The sequence below is a fragment of the Rattus rattus genome, chromosome 11, assembly GCF_011064425.1.
Source record: "Rattus rattus isolate New Zealand chromosome 11, Rrattus_CSIRO_v1, whole genome shotgun sequence".
NCBI classification, from domain to species: domain Eukaryota; kingdom Metazoa; phylum Chordata; class Mammalia; order Rodentia; family Muridae; genus Rattus; species Rattus rattus.
This window is the reverse complement of record NC_046164.1, coordinates 33,929,228-33,956,068: the sequence shown is the minus strand read 5'-3', so window position 1 is coordinate 33,956,068 and position 26,841 is coordinate 33,929,228. Positions and strand designations below refer to the sequence as shown.

The 26,841-nt window shown below is 45.3% G+C and overlaps 1 protein-coding gene and 1 pseudogene across 1 annotated transcript; one reads left to right on the top strand and one right to left on the bottom strand.

Annotated features, from left to right (window-relative positions):
• The first annotated feature begins 3,824 nt into the window (after positions 1–3,824).
• On the top strand, positions 3,825–9,721 carry Spink2 (serine peptidase inhibitor Kazal type 2). Its single transcript, XM_032916689.1, has 4 exons — positions 3,825–3,965; positions 5,330–5,391; positions 7,551–7,660; positions 9,438–9,721. The coding sequence occupies exons 1-4, from the start codon at positions 3,923–3,925 to the stop codon at positions 9,481–9,483; spliced, it is 261 nt and encodes an 86-aa protein (XP_032772580.1). The 5' UTR covers positions 3,825–3,922; the 3' UTR covers positions 9,484–9,721.
• Positions 9,722–21,336: 11,615 nt separating this feature from the next.
• On the bottom strand, positions 21,337–21,700 carry LOC116912404 (annotated as a pseudogene).
• Positions 21,701–26,841: the final 5,141 nt, after the last annotated feature.

Genomic DNA, 26,841 nt, shown 5'->3' with positions numbered 1-26,841 from the left:
TTTGCAGCCTGTAGCTTCACAGGAATGCAATCTGCGTGAAGCTGCTGTGGACTGGGGAACTCTGCCCTGGTTCTGCAGATCTCAGACATGGTTCCATTGCCTGCTGCTTGTTCCAGAGAAGAATGACCAATCCTGAACTGTCCTGGGAAAGACCTTGGCATTTTCGCTGCTATTGTAGCAGCCATTACTGCTGCAGCCATTGGGTCTGCAGTGTCTGGAGTTACCCTCCCCCAATCTATTGTTAGGCAAGCACAGTGGGTGAACTTTCTGGAGTAGTTGCTAACAATTGGGAATTCTAAATTTTATTACAGGAGCGGCTTGACTATGGCCCTTGATGTTGTGGCCCTCCGAGTTTGACCCTAGGGCCCTTGTGCTTCTTTTCACATGCTGAGGAGAACCAGAGAGACAAGTACAGATGAGGTGCCCACTACTTATCGGGAGAGGCTCAACTTCCACAATCTCCTAAATTATTGCCATCTGGCTCCTACTTTTTCGCCCCTGGGCTCAAGTAAGAGGAATGAGAAGATGATCCAATGTAGCTATCCTCAGGGACGGGCAACTTCCTCTGACCCTTGACCAATCTAAGACAGGAACCTTGTGGGTGACAAGGTGATCCTATGACAGATAAGGCTGGGGTTCGAGAGGTCGATCCTAAGACAGAAGTGGCTACACCCAGTTTAAACGTACGGGCCGGTCAAATGCTCCTCTGCCCAGTTTCTCCCCCAATAAACACACACGTATAGCCCAGAACGGTGTGTTACAGCATAAGTTCATTCCTAGCCATTGGGGTGCAGTCCTGACTGCAAGAGTGGCTCGCCATGGCCGAGCTGGGCACTCTGTGAGGCATGTCTGATCTCTCTCAGACCACTACTTCCACCTAATGGTCCTTTTTAAAAGAATAACGGGGGAGACTGAAAGACATTTTTCTTAGTGAGTGATTGAAGGGGGGTGGCCCAGCCTGTTGTGTGTGGTGGTGGACCTGGGTTGATGGTCCTGGGTTGATGGTCCTGGGTTCCATAAAAGAAATCCAGCTAAGCAAGCCATAGGTAGCATGGCCTCCATGGCTCTCCATGGCCTCTGCATCAGCTCCTGCCCCCACGTTCCTGCTGTGTTTGAGTTCCTGGCCTGACTTCCTTCCAAGATGAACAGTGATACAGAAATGGAAGCCAAATAAACACTTTCCTCCCTAACTTGGCTTTGGTCATGGTGTTTCGTAACAGCAACAGAAACCCTAACTAAGACAAATTAGTACCAGGGTAGTGGGGCATTGGTGTGACAGATCTAACCATGTTTTTGGTAGGATCATGGAAGGACTTTGGACCATTGGGTGTTGAGAGCTCAGTGACTATCCTGTACACATGTAGGAGATAAGAATGTTAACAGCAGAGGCTGGAGATGGATCAGTGGTTAAGAGCACTGACTGCTCTTCCAGAGGTCCTGAGTTAATTCCCCAGCAACCACATCTGTAATGGGATCTGATGCCCTCTTCTGGTGCGTCTAAAGGCAGTTATGATGTACTCAATAAATAAAATAAATCTTAAAAAACAAAAAGAATGTTGAGAGTGGTGCTAAGATGGAGACCTGGCTTTGGACATTTTAGAGGGAAGCAAAGACTTTACTGGGTCATTTGTGTGAAGAAAGGGTGGTGTCTAGTCAGCTAAGGATGAAGAACTGGCTGTGATTAGCAAGAGTCCAGGAGCACAAAAGCAAAACCTTTGTCTTACTGGGACAACTGATGCTGCTTAGCTAGAACTAACGCAGAATTGGTGGTGGTTAAGTAGAGACCAGCATTGCTAGGGCAAAATCGTCTGGACAGTGTTTTCAGTGCCTGCACACAGTAGGTGTGTTTAATACATGGCCTAGTGTTGGCTGCTGAGTTTGGTAGCATATGAATTACCCGGGTGGTACTAGTTTGGAAGGCATGAAGGGGTCCTAAGGAGCAGGCCCAGCTTTGCTGGTGCTGTGCCAAACAGCTGTGCTGGCTTCACGACTCTTGCTTTTTCCAGTGGATATGGCCGTGTTTCTACAGCCTGAGTTCTGTCCTGTGACCAGTGTTCATAATGGTAGCCATGCAGTGGGGGGACCAGGGGCTGTGAGCGCCAGTCTGCAGATTACCTTGCAGAGCGAATGTTCCTAGGCAGAATGCACAGCCACGAATGTTACATGACTCACATACAGCCAGAGGCTAAAGATCTTTCCCAAAAAACCATTTCACTTAAGTGAGCAAACACTTCTATTCACCAGGTTCCTGCTATGTAGCTCTGGCTAGCCTAAAACTGGGGATATAGACGAGGCTGATATTGAACCTGTTGCAACACTCTGGCATCGCACCTCAAAGACAGTTGGCTTCAGGTGGTTGTGTGTGTGTGTGTTTACTCGTGCATGCACGCTCGTGTGTGTGTGTGTGTGTAGGTGTAGGTGTGGCCCAGACTTTCCTTCTAGATCAATTAATGTTGGACCCCTCAAAGTCCTTTCTTATATTCATTTAGTAAGACTTGTTGGGCTTTGTCATTATTGTAGGTATGGAGGGATGGAACCCAGGGCCTTGCACAAGGTAGGCAAGCGCTTTACCACTGAGCTACACTTCCAGCGCAAATACTCACTGAGCTGGGAACACGTGGGAAGTCTCAGGTGCTGAGCACCCAGCACTCAGCTAAGCAGACGCACTCTCCTTTTAGTGCGTACAAAGGTAGAGTATGTCTCAGAAGAGGAATTTACAGTTAGAAGGTCAAATTATGGTGACTCCTACGGGAGCGGGGGAGATAAGCGACTGGGTACTTTATAAAAATGTGATGATCTGGGGACACGTGAGCAGAGAGATAGGTAGAAAGGAAGCTTATGCAGACGTGTGGGTAGAAACACCAGCTGGAGCACAAGCTGCAAGGCAGGACTGAGGAAGCCAGCGGACCTGGGGAATAGGAGGTGACCTGGAGGTAACAACAGGGCTGCACCGTCATCTCACTTCCTGTAATTTTGTGGCGGGGTAGTAGGTGGGATATGTGAAGGGCTGGAGGGTTGGAGTGATGGTGATGTGTGTTTGAAGTGCGTGGAAAAGTGATGAAGAAAGGGTCTTAGTTGTGGTCCAAGTGTGTGGGGTGTGTAGATGGGGCGAGGTGGGTGTTTGGAGGATGGAGAAATGTCACATTGTGTAGTGGGTATGGAAGGTGTGGGGAAAGAGGCGTCTGATGGTTTGAAAGAGTGCTAGGGGCCATTTGGGGTATGGGGAGGAGGGGTGCTGGGTCCTGTAATGGGCTGGGTATGTAAGATGTCGGGTATCTGGAGCATAGAAAGGATGGTGGGGTACGTAGTGGGGGATGTGTTTGGGTGTGGGAAAGAAAGATGGGTTGTGTGGTGGAGGCATGTGTTACTTTTGAGGAGGGGTTAGGTTGTGATGGAGTGTGTGGTCGGGACGGGTTGGGATAGGGTGTTTGAAGCACTTGAGGGGAGGTAAACAGAAGGGCTGGGTTGTGAGCGCAGGGTGTGATGTGCTTGTGTCTTGTGTGTTTAAGTGGTGGAGGTGTGGAGGGATCCTGTGGGGATGTGTATGGGGCTTGTGGAGAGTTCAGGCATGGTATCGTGTGAGGGCCGTGTGAAAGGGTGAGGGCATGGGTCGCTTTTATGAACTTTGTAGAGAGGTTTACTGCTTAGAAATCTGGAAGGGGTGTGTGTGTGTGTGTGTGTGTGTGTGTGTGTGTGTGTGTGTGTGTGTGTGTGTGTCTTCCCCCCTGGCCAAACCCTCCATCTTCCTCTTTCCCATCATCCCCTCTCCTGTAACTTCCGTTTTTGATCCTGCCTCCTGCCAAGCCTATAGCCTGCCGCTCGCCCCTCCCCCTTCGCACTCCCGCGTGGCGCCGGCGGGTGGCTCCTTGACCACCGCGGTGCGGGAGAGCTTTCTAGCAGAGCAGGAAGAACTCCTTTAGTGATGCTGAGACTGGTGCTGTTGCTCCTGGCCACAGACTTTGCAGGTGAAGCTCAACTGGGTCTGGTGTCAAGGAAGAATCTCAGCTTGGATCTGAGAGCGCTGGCCTGCTGGGCTTGGATAGTTAGGCGACGGATTCTCACCGTTACTGGCGGTTGTGCCCGGTAGAGAGTGGTGGGCATGGAAGCTGTGGGTCAAGTATCCTCTGTCGTTCCAGTTAGGACTTCCATCCTAGCTCCAACCACCATCTCTACCTTTCTTAAGCAGATTATTCTGAACCCATGTACACACTTGAGTTGTGTCCACAGCTCTACCGAGCCTGGGGGTGTGCTAGACGTGGGAGTCCTACGAGACCTTCTTCCGAATGGACTTCACATCTATGGGGAAGCAGAGTTGAGATCCTAACACCTATACTAAATTTTGTGTTTATTTAGTTTGATGGACTGGCTCACTCCTGTAATCCCAGCATTTGGGAAGCAGAGGCAGGAGAGCCATGCCCCTGTTTGCAACGTAACATAGCCGGTTCAACACCAGCCTGGGCTCCCTCACACTCTTAAAAGTTAAATCCGAGTTTTGTGTTTATTTGAAAAAAAAAAAAAAATCTTGGACACACAGACAAAAAGCACTGTTAGTTACTTCCCTGACCCGTGTAACTTCTAGGTCAGTTTTCAAGAAACTTGATGGAAACAGAATCAGATGTTTCTGTGCATTTCTTAGAAGTTCCAGGAAGAAATGATGGAAGGTCTTTTTAAAGAGGCATGGAGAGGGGCACCAAAGAGACTGTCATGTAGGGATAAACCACAAACCACTTTGGTTTTGGTCTTTGTGTCTTTTTTTTTTTTCCTTTTTTTTTTTTTTTTTTTCTTTTTTCGAGCTGGGGACCAAACCCAGGGCCTTATGTTTGCTAGGCAAGCGCTCACCAAACTAAATCCCCCAACCCGGTCTTTTGTGTCTTAAGTGTGTGTGTGTCTGTCTGAAGGCATGTGAAGGCTGGGTGTCTTCGATTGCTCTCCACAGTATTTTTGAGACCGAGTCTCTTGCTGAATCTATAGCTTGCTATTTCTGCTAGGCTGGCTGGCCGGTAATTCTTGGTATGCACCTGTCTCAGCTCCTTCCAAGGACTAGGTGTTCAGACCCAAGCCCAGCTCTGGGTTTTGAAGATCAGAACTCAGTTCACAGCAAGTTCTTCACTCATTGAGCCATCTCCGCCAACTGTTTTTCTCTACTCTCTCTGTCTCTCTGTCTCTCTCTCTGTCTCTCTGTCTGTGTGTGTGTGTGTGTCCTTCTCTCTGATTGGCTCAGGGTACTTCTCTGTAACCACCCTCCATCTTATTTACGCACTGGGATTTAAGGATCTTTATGGACAACTTACCTTAGTCATACTACAATGCCAGCATTTTCTCCTTACAGCTTCTGATGAATCTCTGGACTCTTCCGATTCTCAACTCATAAAGAGATCACAATTCAGAACAGTAAGTATGAAGCCCGTGTACCGTCTCTTCTCATGCAGCGAAGTAAGTGTTGAACCGGATTCAAGCTAGACTTGTCACTTCAGAAACCACGCATGGCTTTGTAAAGCCAGCATCTCACGCAGTTTCCTTGATATGGAAAATGAGTATACACGTTTCTTTTCTCAAGAGCCTCCTGAGCCCTGGGATGACAGAGATGAACCACCACATCAGCTAAAAGTGTACCTTTCAATCAAGAATGGCTCAGTCTTTGAAGGCCCCCGTGGATGCTTTGTTCTAACATTTCCTTTAATAATTCAGATTTACTGAGGCATGATAGTTACTCTGTGTATTAGGCATTTCACGTATTTCATCCTATTAAATTCTGTGGGCATAAATAAAAATAAAATGAGACAGTTCATTGAGAACTGCAGTGTCAAGGGTCGGTCGGCAACATTTTCATCTGGGTAGAGACTCCCTGGTTGACAGAGGCTCGGGAAAGTGTCAAGGTGCAGAAAGAGGCATTGGGTATGGCCTGGTGCAACCTCTTGGCAAAAGAAACTTTAGGTAGGCAGCCTACAAGACTGGCTAGGGGTGCACAGACAGCTTTACTTTGTTGGTCCTCATTGGGGGTCTAGGACAAAAGTAACAACTGACAGTTGTTAATCAAGACCTGGCCACTTAAATGGGTTATTTGGCTTCTTGGACTGGCTTTAGGGGCAGCAGCCCGACTTCTAACAAGTCAGATGTAAGGAGGATGGGTTCCTTTGGGTATTTATTTGACAGTGAAAATGTTTACAGCCATTCTCTATGTAAAGAACTTGAAGGTACAAGATCCAATCTTCGTCTCTAAACAGTTTCCACAGCGTATTTGTCCCTGGTTGCCTGACTGAGACTGTTCACTTGCATGTCATAGAACCTTCGACTGTCCCCTGAGCTGGGAGGCTTTGCCATGCTGGAGACAGAGTGCTGGGATCATAGGTGTGCAGGACCACCCCAGGCTTAGCGTTCTAGACTCTGGGATGGAGGGTGAGTGAAGGCTAGGCTGTCACTTTTCCAAATTAAGAGTATATTTTCTATAGGGGTATAGCCACAGAGGTTGAGCATGTGGCTAGCATGTATCACTGTGTGTGCCCAACTGGAGTTAGAGACTTTATAACACTCGAGGGTCTAATGGAAACATGAGTGTAATGAAGGAAAATTATGTGTGGGGGAGCAATATCTAAAATACTTTTAAAACACTCGGTAAAAGGCATTGCTTAAAAAAAAAAAAAAAATATTGGGGCCGGAGAGATGACTCAGCAGTTAAGGGAACTGACTGCTCTTCCAGAGGTCCTGAGTTCAATTCCCAGCAACCACATGGTGGCTCACAACCAATGGGGATCTGATGCCCTCTTCTGGTGTGTTTGAAGACAGATTTAAAAAAAACATACTGTAGCTTCTGGGTGTAATGTGAGCTTCAGAGGGCAGAGATATCTTTGAGACCAGCCCAGTTACATAGCAAGCTACAGGCCAAGAGTGGGATTCTCCCTCAAAATAGATAACCCTCCCTCCAAACCACTGTTGATTTAGGTAAGAAATGGGTCAGGGAGGATTTAAAAATGAGGCTTACTAAGTGTGCAAACTGTCACCGTGTTTAAGAGTATTGAGCTTACTTCCTTCTTTCCTTCTTTTCTTTTTTTGTCTGAGACAAGGTCCAGGCTGGTCTCAAACTGATGTATAGCTGAGTATGACCTGGAACAATGATCTTCCTGCTTCTGCCATCCAAGTACTGGGATTATTGTCCAAATGGTACCAACGAGGCTGGGCTCTGAGTTGTGGGTTTTTTTTTTTTTTTCTTTGGAGGACACAAAGTCTAGATGTGTTCCTTAGGCTAGCCTAGAAGTTGCTATGTCTCCCAGACTGGCCTCAAACTGGAGGCAATCCTCTTTCTTCAGCTTCCCAAGCACTGGAATGACAGGTTTGAACCACACCTACTCTGAGCTCATTTTTTCTTTATTCTTTTTGTAATTGTATTTGAACTCTCACATATGAATTTTACGTTACAAACTCATTTTTGGAGGGTGGAGAGAAAGCATAAGTAGTTATGTAGGATATTTCTATGACATTTAGGGAACATTGGGGACAGTGCAATGGTTGTGTCTCAGGTCATTCTCTTACTTCTCTGCTTTTCTCTTTTGTAGCCAGACTGTCATCGTTTTGACTACCCAGTATGCTCCAAGCACCTCAGCCCTGTGTGCGGAACGGATATGAACACTTATGGGAATGAATGCACTCTGTGCATGAAAATCAGGTTGAGTATTTTAAAAAAAATCTTTAAAAAAAGATCATTTTATGTGTGTGAGTGCTTTGCCTACATGTATGTATGTGCACAATGTGTATATCTGGTACCCACAGGGGTCAGAAGAGAGAGTTGAAGACCCTGGAACAGGACTCACACATGGTTGTGACTGGGATCAAACCTGGGGTCCTCTGCAAGAGCAGCAAGCGCTCTTACCGACCAGCCCCAGGTCACACACATTCACAGCTGTCTACCACTGGGCTCGCTTCCCTTTTCGTTTTTTTTGAAACCAGAACATTTATTTTATGACCGATTGAAATCCTCAAGATGAACTGGATGCTGCAACAGCTGCCCTCTTGGGTTTAGGTGTTGTTCCTTCACGGAATCCATGTCTAAATCTTCGGTAGACAATCTTTAGGTGCCCCATCGGACCAGTCCCGGTAGTGTTTCGTCTCTTAGCCTTGGCACTCCAGTTATACTTTCTCTTGCGCTTGGCAGGGTAGCCCCATTTGCCACAGGTCGACTTCTGAAGGGGATAGGCCCTGGAGCCACAGCGGCGGCACAGCACGTGTGTGTGTGTGTGTGTGTGTGTGTGTGTGTGTGTGTGTGTGTGTGTGTGTGTGTGTGTGTGTGTGTGTGCACTGCTTTATCGGGACACATTCCAATGGATGACATTCTTTTCATCTTGCTTCTACCGGCGAGGCCAAAGAGACCGGAAGAGCCTCTTTCCTTTTCTTGAATTCTGATTGGTGGAGATAGTAACTCCTTTCTCAGATGGAGAAGTCGAATGTGACTTCAACTATTTTTGCTTTTTGTACAGACATTTAAAAGCTGTAAGACCTGCAGTCTATTTTTAGATCAAAGCTAGAGAGTAAAGCGTGTGATTGGCCAACTGCAAAGCAGCAGACAGTCGAGCTGTGTCACTATCTCCGTGTGCAGTTTTCCCAAAGAATAGACAAAAGACAAAGCATAGCTCAGGAGTTTGCCTAGAATACAAGAGGCCCTGGGATCAGTCTTCACCACTGAAGGGAAAGACAGGAGCATATCGCATATTTAGGGGCTGAGATGTAGCACAGTGGTAGAGAACTGGCCTAGCATACGTAAGTCCCTGAGTTCAAGTCTCAGGACTATAGGACCCACAAAAAGTCTATATTTGATAGTTAAGGCCTACAGAATGTTATATTTCCTTTTAGATTTACAGGGCATGCAGGTATACTCTGTATTTACCTGTTGGAAGGTAAGACTTACTATATATATACTTAGTAAAATGCTATAAGTGGTCAGTGTATGACTTTTGACTCCCTACATGCAACACACTGATTACATGGCCATAGCGCTCGGGGGTATGTATAGCAGAGTTCATTCCTGTATCTGAGATTCCACTGCACAATCCAAGCCTTCATGGGACATTTTGTATGATTAGAACCCTCTACCTTAGGTTTAGTGTGTGTGTGTGTGTGTGTGTGTGTGTGTGTGTGTGTGTGTGTGTGTGTGGTGGGAATGGCTAAATGGGGAAATAAGGTCTTTACCCTTTATGTTTTCGAGATTAATCTTGAAAAGTGACCAAGTAAATACAGTCCCGAAAGGAACTGAATGCATGGGGTTGGTGATTTAGCTCAGTGGTAGAGTGCTTGCCTAGCAAGCACAAGGCCCTGGGTTCGGTCCCCAGCTCCGGGGGGGGGGGGAAGGAACTGAATGCATGATGGACATAGGCCTTTAAAATGCAAACAGTGTCCGGGTTTCAGCACCATAGGCACTAATACCATGTTCGTGGTTTCTCACTTTGCAGGGAGGATGGTAGCCATATTAACATCATCAAGGACGAGCCATGCTGATGGGCAGCTTGCAGGAGAGCAGATGGAGAACCCCCCTACCTCTCCAGTGCTCCTTGCTAAAATCCCACTCCTTTTTCTGTTTTCCCCGTTTCTTTGCATGATACTTGTTGATAAAACTTCCATGGATAGAGGCTGGAAGTGGTTCATAAACTTAAAACTCCTGTCTTGGGCTTCCTATACGACCCAGGCAACTTTTGCCTCCTTGATTTCATTGGAATAAAATGAGCATTGAATTCAATCACTCGTCTGATCTGTTGAAAGTGCTATTTCGACCTGATGGGAAGTGTAACCTGCCTTGTTTCCGGGGTTTTCGCACTGAGCCTGAGAATTAAGTGGCTCAGAGAGATTAGTGGGAGAAAGGCTTGCACAGGAAACATCAAAGGGTGCAAGATGTGGGTAAAACCTGAGAAAAGTAAAAGGGAAACCAAGAGAAGATAAAGATAAATGATGCGGAAAGATGGGGTCTGGGGTAAAAGGAAGACTCGAAGTAGGAAAGAAGCCAGTAGGTGGTTCTCAGGGGGGTTAGGGGGAGTTGTGTGGGGTGCGGTGGGGTCAGGGTGAAGGTAAAGGAAAATCTAAACCTTTGTTTGAACGTACCATAATGTTATCTACCTAATACTTTATATAGTAACTTAAATGTTTTTAAAGGAGTCAAGGGAGGAAACGCACAGAGACATGACATGAGAACTGGATATATATGAATTAGACAAAGTAGTAGCTAGGTGGTGGGGTGGAGAAGTGACCAGGAACACAGAAATTATTCTAATTAAGTCGTTCATAAATATAGACTACGTCTATCCTCAATTGTTATTCTTAAATATTTTTCTCTACTAGGAATATTCCTCAAAAAAAAAAAAAAAAAAAACAAAAAAAACCCACCGTATTTTTTTGAAACAGGTTGTCATGTTTCCTGATTCTTCTACCTCTACTCCCCAGGTGCTAAGAGCTGAGGAAACAGGCACCCTCCAGTCTCTCTCAGGAGATGCTGAACAGAAGGCCCTCGTGCCTGCCTAGGTCAGCACTCTACCAACTGAGCTATATCCTCAGCCCCGGAAAAGCCATGTACCTCAGGGTCTTAGAACCCTGATTCAAGGCATTGAGAGGGGACACACACACACACACACACACAGAGAGAGAGAGAGAGAGAGAGAGAGAGAGAGAGAGAGAGAGAGAGAGAGAGAGGAGTTTGTAATGACAAATTCAGTTTATGTGAGGAAACAGCACAGCTGAAGGTGGATATTATAATGGCTAATGATTTCCTATCTTTTCATCGTAATCTGCGAATGAAAGTTAAAAACCCATAGAGTTTGTAACACTCTTAAAAATTAATTGTTGGTTATGGGCAATATAATAGAGCAAGTATCAAATCCGTGTAATTGTTGACAACACTAGGTCCTCCCCTGAGGACCCTCCCAATTATTAATTGGGCAAAGAGAATAAGGTAAGCACTTGGTATTTTATGGCCTTCATGCTGTAGATAGTGTGTATCATCCAGAGGTGTATCATCGTGTGCTATAATACCCGACAAGTTAGGACACAAGTTAATGGAATAAGTAAGTTTAAAGGCAGTGTAGGCTCCACATATACACAAATGCTTCATTTTACTCTGGATTCAAATAGCTGTAGTTCTTTCTTTGCCTCTCAAGATTAGATGAGAGGACTGTTCAATGCTGTCCCTCCTTCTAGAGTTTTGAATAGATTGGCTAGTGCATATAAACATTTTGATTTGGCTGAAAACACCAAGCCAGGGAAAAACTGGGGAATTGATTTCTTTTCCTTCTGTTCCCTGGCTTGTCTGGGTGGTCATGGGTTCTCATCAGGAAATGGAGGAAATATAAGATTGGTTGATTTCAAATCCCTCACCCTATGCTTGAGGGTCATTTTCAGGCAATGGAGGCTCCGTGTCTAAAGCAGTTTGTGATAAGGAGAGCCAGGGAGCTGTTACTACCACCCGGCACTGTGTGTATGTATATATATATATATATATATATATGACTGCACTGTAGCTGTCGTCAGACACACCAGAAGATGGCATTGGATCCCACTATAGATGGTTGTGAGCCACCATGTGGTTGCTGGGAATTGAACTCAGGACCTCTGGAAGAGCAGTCAGTGCTCTTAACCACTGAGCCGTCTCTCCAGTCCTGGTGGCACTGTTTTAATTTCCATTTTTCCAGGAAAGACAAAATGTTTTTTTTCCTTCTTTCACTAATTTTTATGGTTTGATTATCCAATTTATATTCATTCAAGGAATTAGCCGTCTCTTTATCACGAGTAATATCTTTCTTAAGAATGTTTTTTAAAAGATTTATTTATTTTTTTTATGTATAAGTACACTGTTGCTGTCTTCAGACACACCAGAAGAGGGCATCAGATCTCATTACAGACGGTTGTGAGCCACCATGTGGTTGCTGGAATCTGATGCCCTCTTCTCATGTGTTTAAAGACAGCTACACAATGAATATCCTAGTAAGAGCACCAGTGGAAGGGGGAGCCCTTGGTCCTGCTAAGACTGAACCCCCAGTGAACGGGGGAGGGCGGCAATGGGGGAGGATGGGAGGGAACACCCATAAAGAAGGGGAGGGGAGGGTTAGGGGATGTTGGCCGAAACTGGGAAAGGGAATAACACTTTCAATGTAAATAAGAAATACTTAAGTTAATAAAAAAAAGTAATAAAAAAAAATAAAGACAGCTACAGTGTACTCATATATAATAAATAAATCTTTAAAAAAATATTTTTATAAATAACAGCAAGTCTAAACTACATAAAATATCTCCTTAGAAAAATTTTCTTTGATTTCCTTGAAACAGGGTTTCTCTGTGTAGTCCTAGATGTCCTGGAATTCACTTTTTAGACCCGGCTATCCTCCAACTCAGAGATCCACCTGCCTCTGCCTCCCGAGTGCTGGGATTAAATGCGTGCACCACCACCACCTGGCAAGACTTTTCTGTGTAGCGTGGAGAGCTGTACACTTCTACATACACCGTAAGTGTTTGGGATTGGCTTTATGTTACTTTTTGTGATTTATTTTGTATTTTTTATGATAAAAAATAATATTGTGCTTACAGGAAATCAAGGCCCGTATCCTTCAATGTTACCTGCTTAGATCTCTGAGCTTACGTCCTTGACAACAGGAATGAAAAGCAGTGGGAATGCCCGGAGTGTGGAAAACATTGAGCAGAAACCATGTTACCGATAAAATGAACCACAGTATCTTGGATGTATGTTACAGCTTTAATGACCAAGCCAGCTCAACCAGTCAACAGGGTCTGGAGGGGAGGGAATGAGGATGAAAATAAAAAGAGACAATTAGACAACATTATAACATGACTCCAGCCAGTGCTGAATCGGGTTTGTTTTTTCCCAGGCTGCTTTTTTTTTTATCACTCTAGGTACATGCGAAGAATAGGGTCAGCTCCCAAAGACAAAGTAGTCAAGGAACAAACAGTAGTAATAGTAGTAGTAGTAGTAGTAGTAGTAGTAGTAGTAGTAGTAGTAGTCAAGGCAATAAACAAAGTCCCATGGTCACTGTACTAGGGGTTTATCAGGACGACCAAGATACAAGGAATACAATACAATCCTCTGCTGTATTCATCTTGAGCCTTGTCCTAGCCCAATGTAAATGCTCTTGCCAATATCCTTGAAGCGGCATCAAGGGCTCTCCACCCTTTAAGCATCATTTTAAGTTGATATTAGATCCATAAAGAAGTAGATAGTAAGGCAGGGATTTGCAATTGATATTTACTTCCACATTGATTCCATTCAGATTTGGTGGCACTAGGGAAGCTGGGGCAGGAGGACATATGGGGATTTAAGGCTAGCCTGGACAACGTAGAACGTTGCAGGATGGCCCACCCTGGCTGAGGCACCATCGGCCACTGATGCCTGCAGTGGGAGGGAGACCAGCTTTCCTCAGGGATGGGGATCCTGGGAATCTCCTCGTGCACATTACAGGCAGCCCCGAGTCCACTTTTGCTTGTTTGTTTTAAAGAGGGAGAGTTCCTGAAGTTGGGAGAAGAAAAGTGGGTGGGAGGGACAGGAAGGAATTAGGGGGTCTGTGTACAAGCCTGAACCCCAGCCCGTGAAGGTAGAGGCAGCAGGCAGTAACTGAAGATTATCCCTCAGCCACATGGCAAACTTGAGGACAGTCTAGGTAGCATGAGATCCCCCTGCCCCCCCCCAAAGAAAAATAAACTGAAAAGAACAACAACAAAAACTCTATAAACAAACAAAACAAAATAATAATCGAACTAATTGTGTTAACATTGCTGTGTGGAGACACCATGACCAAGGCAACTCTTATAAGGAAAACATTTAATTGGGGCTGGCTTACAGGTTCAGAGGTTCAGTCCATCATCATCATGACAGGAGGCATGGCCGACTGGTGCTAGAGGAGCCGAGAGTTCTCCATCTCGATCCTCAGGCCGCAGAAGACTGTCTGTCACACTGGGTATTGCTTGAGCACACGTATAATACCTCTTGAAGCCTGCCCTCACAGTGACACACTTCTCCAACAAGGCCACATCTACTCCAGTAAGGCCACACCTCGTAAGAGCACCCTTCCCTATGGGCCAAACATTCAAATACTCGAGTCTATGGGAGCCATAGCTATTTAAACCACCACACTAATCTTTATTTTTGGAACATATGTCCTTCCACAGACTAAGCTCTCTCTTATGGCTTCCCCAACATGTCTCCTCTGACACCAGTGGTTTATGATGTGGTCATTGTTTTTCAGTGCCAGGGATCAAACCCAGGTTCCTTCATGCATGTAAGGTAAGGACTTTGCCCCAGATCCACCAGTCCCTTAATAAGCTGTGATCTCTTCATGGTCTCCTTTTAATCTGCAGCTATTCCATAGAAAGGCAATCTATCATTACAGGAATGGCAAATTCCAGGGGAGACTGCACAGTCCTGACCCATGGCAGGTGTTCCTAGCATGGCAGGTGTTCCCAACATAGCAGGTGTTCCAGCTTGGCAGGTGTTCCTAGCACAGCAGGTGTTCCCAACATAGCAGGTGTTCCAGGTTGGCAGGTGTTCCTAGCACAGCAGGTGTTCCTAGCACGGCAGGTGTTCCTAGCATGGCAGATGTTTTGCAGCCTAGACTTAGTCTAAGAATCCTGGAGACAGTGCTGTTGCCTATAATCAAGTAGACATGAGTTGAAGCCTGCTTTGTGATTTAACCCAAACGAGTGGATATTATATTTTCTCCTTGGTTTGGGTTTGTCTAAGTTGGAGTTTCTATTGCTGTGACAAAACACAATGACCAAAAGCAACCTGGAGAGGTTTATTTCATCTTACAGCCGGTAGTTATTACTCAGAGAGGTCAGGGCAAGAACACAGAGGCAGGAACTGATGGCCATAGAAGGATGTTGTTTATTGGCTTGCTCCTCAAGGTTTGCTCAGCTTCCTTCCTTCCTTCTTTCCTTCTTTCTTTTCTTCCTTCCTTCCTTCCTTCCTTCCTCCCTTCCTTCCTTCCTTCTTTCCTTCCCAAACCTGGGCCAGTACCGCCTGGCCAGCCTGCTTTCTTGTAGCTTCTAGAACCACAAGCCCGGAAGTGGAATAGCTCGTGATGAGCTGGTCCCATCAGTATCAATCACCAATAAAGAAAATGCACTTGCCCACCGTCCCATCTAATAGGGACATGTTCTCTTCCAAGATGACTCTGGGTCAGGTTGTCATAACACTAGCCAGCAGAGGACTTTAGGAACTGGAAACTGGATGACAAGCAGAAGGGAGAAACTGCTTTTGGCCTGTTTCACAATTTTACTGCTTAAAGACACACGCACAAAATTCTTAGCCGTGTGGTAGCACACACCTTTAAACCCCTGCAGGCAGGAGGCAGAGAGCCAGGTGGAACTCTGAGTTCAAGGCCAGTCTGGCCTACAAAGTGAGTTCTAGGACAGTTAAGGGCTGCTACACAGAAAAATCCTGTCTCAAACAACAACAAAATGACAAGACAAAATCTTATTTTAAAAAAAATTTTTACACAACATATTTTGATCATATTCTTTCCTCTCCCCAACTCCTTCCCAATTCTCCCTACCCCCCCACATGTTCTTTCTTTCCCTCTCAAAACAAAAATAAAAACAGGCAGCAAACAAAGAAACAAACTAGATAAGGCAATGACAACAACAAACCCAAGCCAAATCAAAACATAAAAGCACACAAAAATCACAGAGTGTGCTTGTGTTGGCCAATTATTCCTGGGCACGGGACCTGCTCTGGACTGTGGTTGGTATGCCCAGGAGAGCCCCACTGGGGCAAACTGATTTTCCCTTTCCTAGCAGGTATCAATTTCAAATAAAGTCATGGTTACAGGTAGAACTTTGTGTCCACGCCCTCATCTCTGAGCTGGGATTGTTTTCACCCAAGACTTTTTGCCTACTTTTATTTTAATAGCAAAAATAAAGATAAATGAATGAATGGATAAAGAAAAAAACCAGGATGACTGACCTACAAAATACCTTTAAAATAATGTATTAAAAGAAATGCTGGGAATAGAGGGAGGGCTCAGTCCATTAAGGACTCTTGCTGCTCTTACAGAGGACCCAGGTTTGGTTTCCCGCGTCTGTAAGGAGGCTCACGGGCATCATTAACTTTAGTTTGAGGGGATCTTATGGTTTATGAGGGCGCTGCATGAATGCGGTGCACTAACATACACACAGGCATACACATTTACACACAAACATACACTACAAGTAAATAAAATCTTTAAAACCATTTTTAAGCGAGGATTACTCTGAGATCATCCTTAGTGGGTGGCCTCTCACCTCACAGCACACCCAGCAGGTTTCGCACAGACGCTCTGGAGCCCACAAGGACAAGTGAAGTCCCGGCGCAACTGGCCTGAGAGTGGGGAAATGCCCCAGGGCTTCATGACGTCACGAACAACATCACAACGTCTTCCAATCATTTTGGGTGCTTTAGGTTGCCGCACCAAGCACCGGTTGGTCCTGGAAACTTGACTTGGGGCGCCTTGGGAATGAAGAGATGACAGACACTGAAGTCACAACAGACACACTGATAGAAAAGCTGGGGTTTCGGAGGTGGATTGAACTCAGTGAGATGCAGGGCACCTGTAACCAAGCCTTGAGGCTGGCTGGGGTTTATTAAGTAAAGCACAAGAAAGGGCGGTTAGCTAGTCTTGGTAGGAAGTTTCTGCTAGGGGGTGGTCTCGGGCTGCAGTCTTCAGGGAGGAGGAAGCTACAGACGCTGTGCTTCCTGTCGATTGTTCCTAAACACTCACACTTGGACCAGGAGACGCTTTGCTATTTCTCTGAGTCTGACTTGGGGAGGGCTCTGCCACTCTGACGGGTCTGAAGCGTTGATCCAGCATTGACTCTACTGTAGACATGTCAACAGCAGACGCCCACCGAGGACTGCGTCTGTAATATTTAGTCTTTTAAATTTATCTGACATTTGTACCCGAAAAGAATATCGGAGAACCTGCTAGCTCAGTCAGGCAATTTTACTTTCTTAACCATTTACAAAATGTCTACTCACACCCCCCAGATTCTGCAACGGAACTGCTAGCTCTTCCGAAATATCTTTTTAGCTGTCCTTTTACCAAGCTCGTCTACCTTTCTCTTGAGCTCCTCCAAACCCATTAGGGCTCTTAGCTCACTTCCCTAGGTTCCTGTCTCCCCTGTGTCCTGCCAGCTGCTTCTCTGTGGTTCCTACAGTAAGCCCGGAGAGAGAATCCCCCATCTCTTACCTGGAGCTTCTTCCATGAAGTTCTTCCAAGCCAAACGAGCGAGAGTCTAAAAGGAGAGTCAGCTCAAGAGGCTGGGCCCCCAGAAGGTGCCCCTCAAGAGTCCAACTTCTATAAATGAAGTCTCTAACTCTTCTCCTACGCCTGTTACTGTCATGGTAGGGGATTCCAAGCCAAGTCAATGAGGGCTGAACCATTTCACCTTTATGGTGGGGCAGCACAAGGCCATCCAGCTGCCTCTGCCTTGGGTCATAGAGCAAAGACCACAAGGCCTCTCCCAAGCAGTGTGCCTTAAAATAGGCAGGAACTTTCTGTTTTTTTTAGCCTTCTTATCTAAGGAAGCCTTAGAGGCAGATCCGAACTGCACCTCTACAGGACGTACCTAACTGCATCTGACAAATGTAATATCTTTCTAGGCCTTCATGTTTTGCTAGCAATTAGGTTTTCTATGAACCGAAATCACATACCCTGTAACATCCATCTGTTCCCCACACCAAATACTTTGATGTTGCTTAAAGAATAACCTAGAATTTGTTCTCTTCCTACTCAGGTGGGACTACCGTGACTTCTGTGATAGAAGGCAGAGCAGAAATCTGCACTGAGAGGCCCTTCACAGAGGGTGGGCAGCACTGCTAGCACACAAGAGGCCTATGAAAGGGCTAAAGCATAGCATGGAAGAATAGCAACAACGGTGTCTGTGAAGTACAACCACGTCTATCCACCCTCTCCTACTCCTCCTATAACCAAAGCCAGGAAGTTTTATTGGTGCTGACAGTGGAGGGAGAGGGAGGACTCTTAGGACCAGGGAGGCAGAGACAGTCGGTGATTCATAAGGTTCCTGGTCTGAGGGAGCACAGTCATCTTTTCCGGATTCTTTAAGAATAAATCACATTTTAGAATCTTAGTGTGTGTATGTGTGTGTGTGTGTGTGTGTGTGTGTGTGTGTGTGTGTGTGTGAATGTGTGTGTGTCACAGGTGCTATGATGTATATATGGAAACCAGAGAACAACTTGAAGGAATTAATTTTTTCCTTCTACTATGTGAGTCTCTGGATTTGAACTCAGCAAGCACCTTTATCCACTGAGTCATCTCACCAGCCATCATTTCAGGATGCAGAAGTCTCTGTTTTTTGAGGAAGAGTGTCTTGGGTGGGGATTGGGTAGAGGCGGGCAAGGAAATCCAAAGAGAAGTGAAAATAGACCTTGCATCTAGTGGAGGAGGAGGAGGCTCTACACTAGGCAACAACGTCTGTGTGAAAAGCTGGGCAAATTGGCAGTGGAGGATGGGGAGACCTGAGGGGTTCCATGGTGAGAGGGTGTAGTCTTAGCCTAGGTGGGCTCATGACAATTTCAGGCGCTCCCAAGCAAGGCCAGTTCTTTCCCTGCAGGTATGTTCAAAGAGTGTCCCTTTTTTTTTCTTTCCCAAAAAGAAAGAAAGCAACCTATCAGAGAGATTCTCTAAGGATGATGATATTTATTTGTAGATCAGTGCAGTGCACATATGCCTGCTGTCGTAAACCATGAGCATGTCTAAAGGGATGGGGGAAGGGAGGAGAGGGGATGTTTTAGTAGCAAAAATGAAGAGATTACATCAGACATTTTGAAGCAATCATTCCTGGCCACAATGATTAACAAGGCTGAGCAGACAGTTGCTGGACAGACACACTTGCAAGGCAGACACACTTGCAAAAGGGCGTCTGTACAAGGTTGGGTGTCCTCCACGAGGGCTTGTGGTTTTTCAGAGTCTTTTGAAATAATTACTATCTCGCCACCAGGCACAAGAATCCTTCCTCTTTAACAGTTAGCCTGTGGTCAACCAAGCCTTTCACAGGGGTTGCCTAAGACCATAAGAAAACACAGATATTTATGTTGTGATTTGTAAAAGTAGCAAAATGACAGTTACGAAGTAGTAATGAAAATAGTTTTACGGTTGGAGCCGCCATATCATGAGGAACTGTATTAAAGGGTCACAGGATTAGAAAGGTTGAAAACCACTGCCATATAAAGGTGGCTATTATAACTTCATTCTTTTGTTGTTAGGGTTGACACACGTGACTCCCCGAACATGCAGTGCTGGTGATAAAGTCCTAAATAGAGGAACTTTGCCCAGATAAACAGAAACCTAAAGGTAGGTTACCATGTACCAGGAAAGCAGATCTCTAATGTGGTTTCTGAAACCAGGAACTTTGCTTCCCCAAAGGTCAACTACCTCAGGGAAGGGCACTGAGTTCTGTCAATCTGTACAGCCTGCATCAGCTCAAAGATCTCCACCCTCCTGACTGTCACATAAAATCTACTTGTTTCTCTCTGATCCCCAAGGAGATAGCCTTGGCAGTTCGATCCCCAATAAACCTTTCTTTCTACCCATGGAGTGGTCTGGTCCAGCACTTTCACGCAGTTTCCACCTGTGTTTTTTGGTAACCTACTGGATCTGAAGTCACTTAGGTCAGCTCATAAAACCCAGGTTATTTGAGTTTAGGCAACACCTGGTGGATGACGTGCAGGAGGAGAGCCTCGGGCAAGTGAGCTTCCTGGAGACAGTTCACTGTTCTGCATGGCTGCTATGAGTGCATGGTTGCTATGCGTGTACCTTGGAGAGGAACGATCCCAGAGGTTTTGTCCCAGGCTTGCTTCTTGCTACCAGTGTGCCTTCTCATCTCATGATTTTCATTGCTATATTCTTCTTAAACCTGTGATTGGGCATGGAAAGACCGTCACTGATTATAACCTGGTGTGATTGCTTCCTAGGTGGTGACCCACTCTGTTGGGCAAATTTCTTGCAGAGCAACATGAAGATGAACTTTCATGAAATAATGTTGTCTAGATGACTTGATGACTTTAGAATTCCTGATAATGACTTTACAGAATTCCTAATTTGATTCAAATAACTTTAAGAAGTTAAGATAGTTGATAGTTTAAGGTTAAAATTAAATGTAGAATGTGACTTCTCCTGCAAAATAGTAGAGGCTGCCCAGGTTAGAAGAGGAGTTCAATGATCTTTCATGTGTTACAAGCACACACGTTGCACTTGGAAAAAAAAAAAGGCTTGGAACAAGTTAATGATCAAGAAAAACATTCATTCTAGATTAGGTTCAGGGATGAGGCCAAAGATCTCGGTGTGAACCACGATAAAGGTAAGGTCATGAACAGGGAGTGGGTAATTCTATTATGAGGTTAAGAACAGAGAGTGAACGATTAGCTTATACAAGACTTCAAAAGTAAGGATATAAGATAAATGACTTGTTTCATGGTAAAAAAAACATTGTTAACCTATGACATAAAAAACTATTGCTTTGAACTAATAACGAACTTGTGAAATAAAAGATAGATAACTATCTTAATTTATAAGAACTGCTGCTCTTAATTTATAATGAACTTGTGGAACTGTTTTTAGTTAGGTACGAATTTTAATAGAAAAACATGTAGTAGAAAAACATGCAATCCTGATGTAACTTCCTCTTGTGTAATATTTTATCTGTTTTAGAATGAGATAATTATTCTTCTTACATAGAAAACTTTGTCTTAGGGGCTATAAAAAGGGCTAAAGGGAAAAAAAGTTATTAGAGCTTGCTTCTTAGAGTTTTAATCTATCCACCAATTGTGTGTACATGAACATATGTAAAATGTTTGGAGCCAGCTTGTTAGAGCTTTGCTCCATCCACCCAATGCATGAATGTGTATCAGTCTGTCTATCTGTCTGCCTGCCTGCCTGCATGTTGGCATGCATGTTAGTAGAAGTAATCAGCCCTGCTTTAGGACAACCTTGTGTTGGTGATACAACCAGTAAGTACTCAGGGAAACAGAAAAACAACTATCCATTCTGTCCTCTAACTACATGTGAGACTAATACTCCCTTAACTCTTAGTACTTTGTAGTATAGCTATCATACGTGTGTGACATTACTTAAGTTACTCAGGAATGTGGCTGGTATAAAAGGTTTCTGGGTGCCATCTGTTGTTGTAAAATTATAAAAAAATAAAAGGCTGTTTCCCCCCCCACTAGATCCAACACCGCAGTGCCCTAAGATATCTGATAGATATCTTAATCTCAGTTATCAAAGTGTCTGACCCTCTATGCTCCATCCCATATCACACTGCCGAAGGCTTCTCTCTGATCCTGGTTGCAATCTCTCTACCCATCTAGGTGCGCTGGCCAGCCCGAGTCTGCTTCTGCACTGGCATGATTTTCAGAACCTCATCCCTTAGAGATGCACCCAGGAAAAAGTCAATAATCTCAGACTCCTTAATGGGCAGGGAGAACAGGTAGATCTCCAAGGACTTGATCTTCATGTCCTTAACCAGACGACCCAGCTTGGTGACGGGGATCCACTCCTTGTCTTCATCTTTACCTCCACGAGCCCCGCGGCCTCAACCGCGGCCACAGCCTCGACCTCGGCCCCTAAGACGGCTGCCGAATCCTCCGTGGAAGCCACCTCGGCCTCCTAATCCTGGGCCCCCCGGTCCTCCGGGCCCTCCCGCTGCACCGGCGTCATCCGCCATTTGGTGTTTTCCCGAAGAAGAAGAAGTGTTATGGGCTGGAGAGATGGCTCAGTGGTTAAGAGCACTGACTGCTCTTCCAGAGGTCCTGAGTTCAATTCCCAGCAACCACAAGGTGGTTCACATCCATCTGTAATGAGAACTGATACCCTCCTCTGGTGTGTTTGAAGACAGCTACAGTGCACTCATATAAATAAAATAAATAAATCTTAAAAAAAAAGAAGAAGTGTTATTTGTTTTCATGTCTCCACTCCGCCATTATGCCCTCTTACCCTCCAGAACTATGAGGTCAGATAAACTCTTCTACCCATTTGTCTTGGTCATGGTGCTCTAACACCGAAACCGAAAAGTATCTGTTGCAAGTGGATAAAGGCCACATCAGTTTTCCATGCCAGGTTGCTGTGGGACTGCAGGGGAGGAGGAGTCCTCACCAGGACTGGAGGAGTCATGGGAAACATTAGAAAATGACTGAACTTTACAGTTGCCTAGAGAAACCGGAGCAGTTGGAAACTGAGAGGGAGGAGAGAGATGTTCTAGGTGGATGACGGCACAGTAGGCAAAGCCATAGGTCGGGAAGGAGGCAGAAGGCAGAACCAGGAGCAGGTATGAATGGACACCAAAAGAAGGAAAAGGAGGTTGGGGATATGGCTCAGTCGGGGATGCTTGCCTGGCAGATATGAGGCAAGTGCTTTATTCCCAGCACCGCAAAAATAAAATAGAAAAAGAAATGTGGCAAGAATACTGAGAGGAGACAGAGAAGTGCAGGCACTAGAGGTCCCCTTGCTACTCTGCAAATTCTTACACCATGGGGTAGATGTCTGACAACCATAAGTGTGAAGAAATATTCTCCTCGATATTTCTATTTTCAAACCCTAAGTATAACATGGTGTGGTGGTTTGAATGAGAACCCCCCCAACCCGCCCCATAGGCTCACATATTTGAATGCTTAGCCACGGGGGGGGGGGATGGGGAGGTCTGTGTGAAAAGATTAGGATTAGTGTCCTTGTTGGCCTTATTGGAGGAAGTGTGTCACTGGAGGTGAACTTTGAGGTTTCAAAGGCCTAAGCCTTAGTCTCCTCTCTCTCTCTCTCTCTCTTTCTCTCTCTCTCTCTCTCTCTCTCTCTCTCTTTCTCTCTCTCTTTCTCTCTCTCTTTCTCTCCCTCCCTCCCTTCCTCCCTCCTCTCTTCTCTCTTCTCTGTCTCTTCTGTCACTCTGTTTCTCTCTTTTCTCTCTTCTGTTTCTCTCTTTTTGTCTCTCTTCTGTTTTTGTGTTTCTCTCTTCTCTCTTTTCTGTCACTCTGTTTCTCTTTCTTCTCTCTTTTCTTTGTCACTCTCCCTTTCTCCTCTCTCTCTCTCTCCCTCTCTCTCTCTCTCTCTCTCTCTCTCCCTCTCTCTCTCTCTCTCTCTCCTGACTTAGGACCAGCTACTTCTCCAGCACTGTGCCTGCCTGTACGCTGCCATGTTCCTTAAGATGATAATAATGATTCTGCCCCTGAAATTATAAACCATCCCCAATTACATGATTTCCTTTATAAGAGTTTCCTTGGTCATAGTTGGTTCTTCACAGCAGTAGAACACTGACTAAGACAGTGTCACAGCTCTTAGTTTTATTTATCTAGTTCTAAAACCAATCTCTACAAAACTGGTTGTAAGGCTAGGTATATAGGTGGTATACCTATAATAGCTTCTCCACTTGGGAGTCTGTATTAGGGTTTCCATGGCTATGAAGAGACACCATGAGCAAGGCAACTTTTAGAAAAGAAAACATTTAACTGGGCCTGACTTATCGTTCAGAGGTTTAGTCCATTATCATCGTGGTGGAAGTACGGTAGCATGCATGTAGACTTGGTGCTGGAGAAGGACCTGAGACCTTGATCTGAGGGCAGCAAAAGTGACTGTAAACCACAGTGGGCATAAATCAAGCACAGGAGACCTCAAACCCCACCCTCACAGCAACACATCTCCTCCAAGGTGACAGTTACTCCAACAAGGCCATACTTCCTAATAGTGCCATGGTCTATGGACCACACATTCAAATACATGAGTCTATAGGGGCCCTTCCTAGTCATACCACCATAGAGCCTAAGGTAGGATTATTTCAAGTTCAAACCGGATTAGATAATATATAACAAGGCTCTGCTTCCACACTCCCAACCGAAAAACCCACCCCTCCACTCAAACGAACTTAAAACAACAGCAGGAAATACCTCCAACAAGCTGATGGGGAACCAGTCTAATATGAGTTTTACAGTTTAGTGGATGCTGGCTGGCTCCCTCAGTGCAGCCATGGACGCTTCCAGGTCTTCCTAATCCTACCTCTCTAGTGGTGCTGGGCCACCTCTGCCTTACCCTATTGATTTAAGTCATTGAGAATATAAGGGAGGGGCAGACATAAGGGACCAACAGCTCATTTGGGTGTTGGATATGGCAGTCTACATACTCTTCCTTCGGGCTTCTGCTGGATTTTACATAACCCTGCTTAGAGGAAGCAGGCGGCAAGCAATCGCCTCTGCTGGAAAACAGAACCCAAATAGGAAGTTAGGTCTCCAAAGGGACAGTTGTGTAGACAGATCCGGACCCTGAAGCTGGGTGAAGCCCAAAGTTTACGCAGACTCTGGTGAAGGAAAGTGGGCTTTGGATCTGAGCTACAAGAGCTGCTCAGCTCTTTCTGGCAGAGAGGCACATACCTTCCAGGACAGCAACGGAAGCAGAGAGCGCATCTGAGTCATCCAGTGGAAGCAGAGAGCAGAGAGCGCATCTGAGTCATCCAGCGTGCTAGCTGTTCTACACTCTCCTGGGAACTCCCAGGAGTGAGGGTGGACCCAGCCAGACCGGAAGAGTTGGAGCTCCGAGTGTCGTCCTGGTTCCGAGAGTTAGCTGACGCCAGATGAATTCTCCCCAAGCGCATACCGCAGACTTTCACATGACTATTGGTAATACCTTCGCTTTGAGACTTCTTTTCCCCCAACCCACTGTTCCCACCCACTCCCGGCCTCTGCTTTTCACTTCAACAGTATAAAGCTGGGGGAGCTGAATTAAAAGACACCATTCAGATCACATTCTCATCAACAGTCAGTGTAGAGGTGCTCTTCCTCTCGCCCTTTCTCTTAGAAAAGATGCCGCACGGTGTGTGTGCTCACGCGCATGCGCATGCGTGTGTGTGTGCGTGCCTGCGTGCTTGCGTGGTTTTCCCAGCTTGCTTTCTGCTTATTTTATATTTTGGTATTTTGAGACAGTCTCATGTCGTCCAGGTTAGCCTTGCACTCATTTGCTATTTAGTGGAAGGTGATCTTCAACATCTATCTTTACCTCTCAAACACTGGTCTTTCAGGTACTTATTATTTCTAGATTTCTCTAGATATTCTAGGTTGACCTTCAATTCACTAAGTAGCCTAGGTTGCTCTCAAACTCAAAGTAATTCTCCTGTTTTATGTTCCCAAATGCTGTGTGTTTGTGTGTGTGTGTGTGTGTGTGTGTGTGTGTGTGTGTGTGTGTGTGTGTGTAATGTTCATGCCCAGTGTCCAAGGAGGCCAGAAAGGGGTGCTAATCTCCTGGCACTGGAGTTAAGGAGAGTTGTGAGTGGCCATGTAAGTGTTTTAAACCAAACCTAGACTCTCTGCAAGAACAATGCATCCTCTTAATTGCTAGGCCATCTCTCCAGCTCTAGAGGAAGAAACTTTAGTCCCTTTGAGCTGCTGTGTAAAATTATAATCAGAGGCCAATGGTTAAATTTTGAAGGTTGGGAAGGCCAAGTTCAATGTCAGGGCAGATCTGAAATCCAGTGTTTGCAGACAGCGTTTGGTTGTGTTCTCATGTGGTAAAGAGCACAGAGGGCAAGCCTGTGTATGCACCTCTTTTTAGAAGGACACACATTCCATTATTAACACTCCACCTGCTTGGCACCATCTGACTTTAACTGCTTCCTAGCTACTTAGCCCCAAATACACTCACAAGGTGGGTTAAGAGTTCAATATTTGGGAACTGGAGAGATGGCTCAGCAGTTAAGAGCACGGACTGCTCTTCCAGAGGTCCTGAGTTCAATTCCCAGCAACCACATGGTGGCTCACAATCACCTGTAATGAGATCCGATGCCCTCTTCTGGTGGGTCTGAAGACAGCTACAATGTACTCATATATAATGAATAAATAAATCTTTTTAAAAAAGATTTCAGTATTTGGAACTTTGGAGAAATTCAGTCTGGAACTGGGATAGAGCTACCCCAGACACTTGCAGGAACGAGGAAGGACAGACTGATCCTGTCCTGTGTCTCTGTGGTATCTGTGCCAGCAAGAGCAGAGGCAAGACAAGGAAGACGAAAAAGGGGCCACCTGGCTTCATCCCCTGCATTCCTAAGAGCAGAGACCAAAAGGAATGGCCACTTGGGGACACGCCATCACTACAGACAATCTTTCTCCCTGGTGGGAGTGTGGCCAGATGACCTTGGTTTAATTATATAACCAAGAAAGGATGGGACCATGGTGAACATGGGCTGTCAGTATAGTGGGAGACTGTCCATATTTAATTCTTTCTACCTTCGTTACGAGGACATCCTGTAATGTCTCACCTGCACATGAAAAGAGTCCTATCCTCTTGTTTAAAGCAATATGTTCATAAATTATATTTAAACTTTTAAGACAATGACTTTTCTAGAGAACAAAAGGAAACGACAAAGCATTTCAAAGCCCTAAGTAACAAAAGATGGGCAGAAATAGGCACACAACAGACTTAAACATTGCAATTGCTGCCCAACTGTGGATGATTTAATTGTCTCAGTTCTAGGATGCCTATTACGGCACTGCAAATGCCCTTTTCATTCGGAGTCCTGGTGTCTCCATGTAGCTCAGGCTGGCATTTCAATTCAAGATCCTTTTGCCTTAGCCTCCTAAGTGCTAAGGTGACAGGCAAGCATGTTTAGCATGTGAGAGTCTTTTCATTTCCTCTCAGTGTTCTTCAGTTTAGATATAAATGTAGATATCCTCCTAATGTATGCTTGTATCTACAGAGGTCTCTCTCTTTGTTCTTAATGACTCATTTATTTATTTTTATGTGTATGAGTGCTCTATCTGCATGCGTGCCCGCATGCCAGAAGAGGGCAACAGATCTCTTTACAGATGGTTGTGAACTACCAGATGGTTGCTGGGAATTGAAC